Raw genomic sequence first — 8,151 nt, 5'->3', positions numbered from 1 at the left:
CTTCTCTCTCTCTCTAGGATTCTGCAAATCCATGGCGGCAGCGGAGAGAGTGAAGATGACGACGATTGAGAAGCTGATGATTCAGATCTTCGAGAAGAAGTCCCGGATCCTCGAACACGTCAAGCAACAGATTCATCTCTTCGATCACCACCTCGCCTCCAAACTCCTCATTGACGGAATTGCCCCTCCTCCATGGCTGTTGACCTCCGACCTCCCCTCCCGGACCTCCGATCCCGCCGGTAATTCCGCACCTCCGCCATTTCTTGCGATTTCAAGTTCCGTATTTGTTTACTTCCATTTCCATTTGGTTCGCGCATTTTGAAGTTCCTCGTGTGGTTAGGGCGGAAAAACTAAGCCTAGGGTTTAACTTTAGGTCAAGTTTTTGCTTTTTTTGGCATAATTTAGGGAAATTGAGAATTTTCCGTTTCCCTGCTTCGGTTGCTAAGAGACTAGACAAGCAAAATTGAAGCTTTTGGTCTTTTGCAGTTTTGTGATTGGTTCAGAGACTTGGCTAAATGTTGTTATGGGCTTGGTTTTTAATTTGAAATGAAATTCGCAGTTTATATCCCTAATATAGTGTCTTGCATTGAATTGAGTAATAAATTTGTCATTTTCTTATTAAATTTATCATTTTTTTTTTTTATTTTCTATGGGTAAAGAACTGACATCATCAACAAATTTTTTGTTCATATTAGAGTTGAATGCTGAAGATCTCATTTCAGAAGTTCTTTTATCACGGCAACAACGGCCCGCGATCCCATTTTTACATAGTCACTGTCTCGTGTACGAGAAGCCAGTTGCTGAAGTTACTACCGGGCAGCTGCCAAATGGTTTGTGCACAGAAGAAGTGCGTGCTGAAAATAAAGCTTTCAACGAAGGAGACAATCCATGCAGTGATGTTGGGTGTGCCTCAGTTGGTGTTTCTACGTTGGATCATTGCATTACAGTCCCTCAAGATCAGAGAGATGAGGATCCTAGTATTCCTTCTCCTCAGGACCAGAGAGATACTAGAATCTCTGACGATAACCATGATTTAGCTTTATCATTGGCTAGGCTTCATAGATCCAAATCAAGGCAAAGGGCTCTTGAGCTTCGTAACAGTGCAAAAGTGGATAAATGCCAGTTAGGAGACGACAATAATTTAAGTGGTTGTTCCCGTGGAAATAATGGGTCTGTGGTTCCGTTCCTTCAGGTTGATCAGCTTGAAGAAATGGACTCAGTTAAAACTCTTGATACCAGTAATGATAATTGTGTGGTCGAAGATGCAAACTTAGGTGATACTTGGAGCAAGGAGAAAGGCAGCAGAATAGATTCTAGAGAAGTTACAAGATTTAGAAGCCCGGGCCTGCAACAGAGTTCTTTGAATGTGGATGATTCATCTAATGTTGTGAGGGAGGATGATGCCATGCTTATGGAGTCCGTTGGCCTGTCAATACAGCAGTCTAACCACAGGAATCAATCATTGGAACCAGTTAGCAACTCGCTAATTGATGATCAAAATGGCAGAGAGACAAAATCAAAAGTTGGTAATAAGAGAAGCAAAGAGAAAGGAAGCAACACCAACTTCAGGAGGATAACGAGATCTAAACTTTCTACCGAACAAAATAACCGTGTCACTGAATTATTTGAGCTTGATGGTTCTCGTGACAAGCAAAAGGAAAGGGGTACTAGCAGTCTAACACGTCAAGCACAACTGCTTGATCGAGGGGAAATCAATAAATCTGCTAATATCGTTGAAAAAGGTGCTGGTTTGAAACGTGTAACTCAGGATTATTCTGGCAGAATAACACGATCTAGAAGTTCTCGTTTGCCAAGCAACACTGTTTATGATTTGTCAAAGCCGGTGAGCTTGTTACCTGATCAAGAGAATCTTGAGTTGTGTGTGGTCAGTGGGACAGAACATTTAAGTAAGAGGGATTCTGCTGAAGGATATATCTCTAAAAGCAAAGGATCACAGGGGGAGGCTTCATATTCCAATGTGAATACTCACATATCTGCTGAAAAGGCATTTACGATTCAGGAGGAAGAAAAACCGTTTGCAGCAAATTCTACAGATGTTTCAGATGGGGAAAATAATGTAGATGAGAGTGTTGGCAGAAATACAAGAACGAAGCCTAATTTTACTGCTGAAATAACATCAGAACTTGTCAGGTCTGAAGGTTTGGGTCGTAGAGTCAACCTGTTCGCCTCTAATTCTTCACCTAAACAGCTGGAAACTAAATCGTTAAACAGCTCTGGAAGGATTAGCTGCAATGTGTCAGGTCTTGATGTGAAAGGCCTACCTTGTACCAGCACCAGTCAGTCTGCTAACCTGGAGGGATGTGTTGCAACTGTTACGGAAACTGAAATTGTCCCTGTAGGACCAGATGAAGTCCACCCTGTCTGTTTAGGATCCAACGCGAATGGCAATGGCTTTGTTGGACTTGAAGTTTTAGCCACCTGTCCTGCTGATACTTCTATGCATGTGGAGCCCAAACAACTGAATTTCGATGATGTGGAAGTGTCCAGTTTCACTGAAGCTATTGCCGCTAAAAAGGAAAATGAGAGATTATTGGAAAAAAGTCCTGCTTTGTCGGAATCTGCAGGTATACTGGATAAAGCAATGGCTGATGTGGAAACGTCCACTTTCAATGGAATGTCTGCTCTTGCTGTTGAAAAGGAAAATGAGGGGAGATTATTGGAAAGAAGTCCCCCAGTTTTGTCGGAATCATCAGGTATACTGGATAAAGTAATGCCTGAGAATTACCAGGAAAATTACAACGTATCCCTGGAGGAAACGGTTGATTTGAGCGAAGAGGAGCCCCAAAGAGATTCTTCTGAAGTCAAAGAAGACGACACGAGTACAACCGTTATAGCTTTGGAAGAACATGTTCTCTCTCCAGCAAAAGAAACATCCCATGTGGAGAAGAATATACTTGCTCAAAATCTGCAACAGAGTGACAAGAATTCCAAAGCAAGATCTTCTTTGACAGGTAATTTAGTTACAACACAAGCACCGCGGGAAAGTATGCCTGGAATCCTTTTGAAGGACGTCACAATTTCGAATCTCTCTGATCTTAATGTGCATACAGGGATGGATCCCTCCGTTGAGACAGAAACCAGAACACTCGTTGATGCAAAACCTACTGAATTAGTCCCAAAAGTCAGTGAGCTGGAGACTTTATCTGTTGATCGCGAACTTTCGGAAGATGCTGATTTTCCTCAAGTAACTAAACCTGATACTTATGCAGAGCAGGAAGCATGTACAGATCACACAGTTGAGCTTCCTTGTGCTGTTTCCAAGGATGAAAGTATGGGCAACTTAGCACATGCAACTGTGAATTTAGACATGTTTCAGTCTCATACTGTAGAACCCTTGGACAGATGTAGTCATGAAGACACAAGCATTGATCAGTCCCAATCAACTCAGCGCCAGATTACAGCAAAGTCGGTGGCAAAAACCTCTTCGGTTGAGGGTTCATGGATTCGGAATAAGCGAAAAAGGAGCAATCCACTTGATACCCTGTCTAATTCACCTGGCAAGAGAGAAAATCATGTTCTTTCTGTCAACAAAGATGGTGGTAGTAGGAACTTGTTAAATGAAGAACGTAGTCCAAAGGCTATCCTAGAATCCAAAGACTTTCAAGTTTCTCCAGAGGATGTTACTCAATCAGTCATCAGGGGGAGTCAAGTTGAAGAACTGCATCAAAATCATGACACCAACGTGCCAGAGGATTATATATTTTCACCTAAATTTCAAGTTGAAACGGTATTCCTTCTTATTTTCAGTTTTGGTTGAACATTCTGAAAATTTCTACCTTGATTTAGTAATAGTTAGCAAATATAAATAAAATCAGTAGAGGCTTTCTTTATCTGCTGTTTTAACTTCTTTTATCACTACTAAACTTGGTTTCTTTATTTGGAGGCCTTTCTGATTCAAAGTATAATGCGCAAATTTTGTATCTACAGATTGAATTTAGCTTGGAAGAGAGGGATAGAAATGCAAACAGCTCGACGACTTTTGCAAACAAGGGACAGCAAGCATCCTTTGTTGCAACTGAGGCCAGACACGCTGTTGGAGATTGCGAAAGTCAGTTGATGGAGGAGACAAGAGATGCAGATCCAACCAGCATTGTTTATGACGGAGAATGGCAATGCAGTTTACAAGAGAGTGGCAATTCATATCATCTTGAAGAAAAATTTGAAAACGAGAATACTGAATGTGTGACTAATGATGAAGCGCTAATGCAGGAAGAGATACCTGATCTGGTAGGAACCAGCAAGTTTTCATGTTCTTCAGTTGGTTCGCCACGGAGCCCATCTTTGTACTTGACTCGGGCTGATGAGACAATGCCAGTGCTCGAGAGATTTGTTATGCAATCAGATGATGAACAACCGTGCAATGCTGATGAGGGAATCAGCTTTGATAAGCTTAACCTTTCGAATAGTATGATAGAGCGTGCTAGCATTTTGGAGCAGCTTTGCAAATCTGCTTGCATGCAAACTCCAGCGTCCTGCTCTTCACCTTCGTACAAATTGCATAAATTTTCCAATTTATACCTGTCTGTTCCCACTGGACTTCTAGAGGGTACGGATACGAAGGACAAACTTCCTTCTCATGCAAGATCCCACTCTGATTGTCTTCCCGGTACAACTAGCTATTGTGATTGGGATATAAAAAAGCCTTGTTTATCCCCGGTTCGGAAAGTCTGGGACAGAATCATAGAATCTGGTAGTTCAGAGAAACGGAGGAGCTTAAATCCTGAGCTTCCATGCATTAATGAAGAGAATGAGAACATGGAAGAGGTTGCCTATACCTACCAAGAAGGCATTGTTACAGAGATGCTGACTAGCTCGGTTAAAAGAGAACCACTTGCCGAAATTGATGCGAACCTTGCTCCATCTGAAGCGGAGACGTACACCGATAGGTTTAGTTTAGAATCTGTAAACACAGAATTCAGCTTCCAGGGGACTCATAACAAGGGCAAAAAGAATGCTGGAAATGGAAGAAGCATTCGGAGAAGATACAACAATAAGGAGAATGAGACATTAGGATCCACTTCTCTTAAGGGGAAGCTCGGATCACTTCATAATCGGACTAGTAAGCCAAAATTGTCAGCAAAAACCAACTCCAGAAAAGGAGGTTTAAGTATCACGGAGACGGAGACCAAGCGCAGCAATATTCTGTCCAATATTACTTCATTTATTCCACTTGTTCAACAAAAACAAGCACCTGCAGTCGTAACAGGTAATTCCGACCAGATGTTTATCTTTAAAAAAGCCATCTTTTCCTCAGCATTTTATATACATTTTTTTTTCTTGAGGCAGTTTCAGTTTTGAAGCTGTATTGGATGCTAAATTTGCTGCATTAAGTCTCATAAGGGTGTACATGCACGTATTTCGAATGCTAAATTTGCTACATGAAAGCTCCTTTGTTTCTGTTGCCATTCATTTTTTTATTTAATGGTATAAGATGAGAGGGTATTTTGTAAATTTGAATCTTAATTTTCCGAATATTCCATTTAATTTTCTGAAATGACCAACATGCTGATTGTGGTCATTTGCTACATAAAAATAGTTACTCTGAAAACATTTTTCTTTTCTAATTGTATCTTTGTTCTTTATTTTTGAGCGACTTCATTCTCTTTTTTGAACTTTTTTTCTTTCTTATAGGGAAACGAGATGTCAAAAAAGTGAAGGCCCTAGAGGCTGCTGAAGCTGCAAAGCGTGCTGCAGAAAAGAAAGAGAACGAACGCAAGCTTAAGAAAGAAGCCATGAAGCTTGAGCGAACAAGACAAGAGCAAGAGAATTTGAGGCAGTTGGAGCTGCAGAAGAAAAGGAAAGAAGAGGAGAGGAAGAAAAAAGAGACTGAAATGGCAGCAAAGAAAAGGCAAAGGGAAGAAGAAGAGAAAAAAGAGAAGGAAAGAAAACGGTTGCACGTTGAGGAGACGAGAAAGCAGCAGAAAGAACAAGAACAAAAGTTGCAGGCAGCAAAGGAAGTGAAAAACAGACAAGATCGAAACATGGTAGGCTATTTATACTCTGGTAACTAAATCTCTTTCTGCCATCTCTTTCAGGTATTATATTACTCACATCAAACTGACTAATGCAGGATGAAAAAGGACATGAGATAAGGGAATCCAAGGTTGAAAAAAAGAAATATAAAATGGAAAAGGGAAAGGGAGATGACAATTTCCCAAGTATCTCCGAAGCTGAACCTACGACTACCCGAGCATCAACAAGTGATGATAGAAGAGCTGGCATTGTTCATAAAGAATTTGAGGCTTCGAGTGATGCTGGAAATAGTTTAAAGGGACAAGTGTCTTTGGTGAGTATTTCATGTGGGGCTGAGAAATTAGAAATAGCAACATTTCCTTATAGCAACCTAGAAAATCTATCTTACACATTGACTGAATATTATAGCATTGACATATTTAGATGATTTTAGCATGGTGCTGATGCTTCCTGTGCCCTTTTAGATGAACAATTTAGGCAAGCCAACAAGAAATGAAAACTTGGCTGCCACCACAAGACAAGAAGAGTCCTATGATATTTCTCCATACAAGTGTTCAGATGACGAAGATGACGAAGATGAAGAAGATGAGGATGTACCAAATGGAAAATTTGTTCCTTCATGGGCCAGGTATTCCTTCTATTTCTTTGGTCCTTTCTTCCACCTCTAACATACACCAACCATCAGAGCTCTATATTCACCGACTCCAATGACTTAAATTATACAATTATTTGCCGAAAACTTGTATGATTTCGCGATTTAAAAATATGTTTTCCCTTTGAAATTTTTACCCTTTTTGTTTGCCTTGACATAAGAAGTCATGCTTTGTTCGTTTTTACAGTAAAAATCGCATAGCTTTAGCTGTGTTTTCCCAAGATGATGTAAACCCAGCAGCGATATTCCCCGCAGAAAGCTTCTGCCGTATAGCCGAAGGTAGTATTCATAGACAGTTGAAACTTATCACATGTTTAGCTGCTCAATTTGGCTTTTGTTTCTAATTAGTCGCTTATTAGGCACTAATTATCGGATTAAACTCCTAATACATTTATTTTTTGTAGTTATTCTGCCACGAAGATTTCGGGTAAAGTAGTGGGAACCAGAACCAGGACTTTGATCTCCATGGACTTTGTTAACACTTTTATTTTTTGCACTGAGGAAGGTATGCAATTCCATTTTAGTTTTCGCTTTCCGTGTGAACTTTTGGGATAATTTTTTGTTAGATTGTCATTTCTTTTCATCATGAAGCTTCATTTCTTTTACATGGCAGATTCCCAAAGATGATTTCCTGAAGAGTTCTCAAGCGGGTGATTTGTTCCTGTGATCTGCCATGTACATGCTTCTTTTCCATTGACTTGTTCCATGTTTTGCAAGAATTTCTAAGAATTGACCAAATTTCACTGGCGCTAGGAAGGGTAAATGATTAGTCATCTTCATGGCCTTTCTCCTATTGGTTCTTGTTCCTTAGTCGACACTGATTACTAGCTCTGGTTTAAAAAAAAAAAAAAAAAAAAAAAAAAAAAAAAAGCTGTCTGTATATTGTAGACTTGATGGGGAACTAGGTTTCTAACCTCTGTATGTTCTTCCTCAATAATGGCTCGTTCTTCGAGGACAAAAGCACCAAGAATTTTTAGTTCCCATGAATATTTAACATTTTTTCCAACAGAAAGTCAAATTGATTTGATTGTAGAGTTTCTCTCTTATCTCTTCACTGAAAAGGTTCCATCTTCCCAACAAATCCAAGTAATGAAACAAAGAAAAGATATATGGTCCAAAAGACGGCTATCAAAAGGTATTACATATAAACCCTATTGTAATTTGTAATTAATATGACACTTCTAATATTTATGTACTCGGCGGCTACAAGCATAAATGAACTTTGGAGATGAAGTTTTCTAAAAAAAAAAAAAAAAAAAGGTCATATGACAATACCAATTGTTTAATCTTTGTAACGGCTAAATGACGTATGATTCCTGCTCAATTATTTGAATCTAGACTGACCTTATGATCACATGGAGGCCATCTTTTGGCATTTTTTTTTGAATTTCAACCACATCTTAGTGCTCTGCTGACTCTGTTTTAAACCCCTCCCCAAAAAAATAAAAAAATAAAAAAAAAATAAAAAACTTAGTTGCCGTTTAGATTCCATCTTCATTCATGGG

At 39.6% G+C, this 8,151-nt stretch overlaps 1 protein-coding gene across 1 annotated transcript; it reads left to right on the top strand.

Annotated features, from left to right (window-relative positions):
* Window positions 1-24: 24 nt before the first annotated feature.
* On the top strand, window positions 25-7,493 carry LOC21401188. Its single transcript, XM_010090138.2, has 9 exons — window positions 25-239; window positions 696-3,748; window positions 3,949-5,227; window positions 5,653-6,005; window positions 6,092-6,307; window positions 6,459-6,622; window positions 6,834-6,925; window positions 7,051-7,151; window positions 7,260-7,493. The coding sequence occupies exons 1-8, from the start codon at window positions 32-34 to the stop codon at window positions 7,080-7,082; spliced, it is 5,397 nt and encodes a 1,798-aa protein (XP_010088440.2). The 5' UTR covers window positions 25-31; the 3' UTR covers window positions 7,083-7,151; window positions 7,260-7,493.
* Window positions 7,494-8,151: the final 658 nt, after the last annotated feature.

The sequence above is a fragment of the Morus notabilis genome, unplaced genomic scaffold (genome assembly GCF_000414095.1).
Source record: "Morus notabilis unplaced genomic scaffold, ASM41409v2 Scaffold1185, whole genome shotgun sequence".
In the NCBI taxonomy this organism is placed as follows: Eukaryota; Viridiplantae; Streptophyta; class Magnoliopsida; order Rosales; family Moraceae; genus Morus; species Morus notabilis.
This window is presented reverse-complemented; position numbering and strand designations above follow the sequence as displayed.

Coding starts and splice junctions, on each gene's coding strand:
- LOC21401188 (XM_010090138.2), top strand. CDS start 32: ATGGCGGCAGCGGAGAGAGTGAAGATGACGACGATTGAGAAGCTGATG. Junction 240..695: donor CCGGACCTCCGATCCCGCCG/GTAATTCCGCAC, acceptor TGTTCATATTAG/AGTTGAATGCTGAAGATCTC. Junction 6,623..6,833: donor TTTGTTCCTTCATGGGCCAG/GTATTCCTTCTA, acceptor TCGTTTTTACAG/TAAAAATCGCATAGCTTTAG.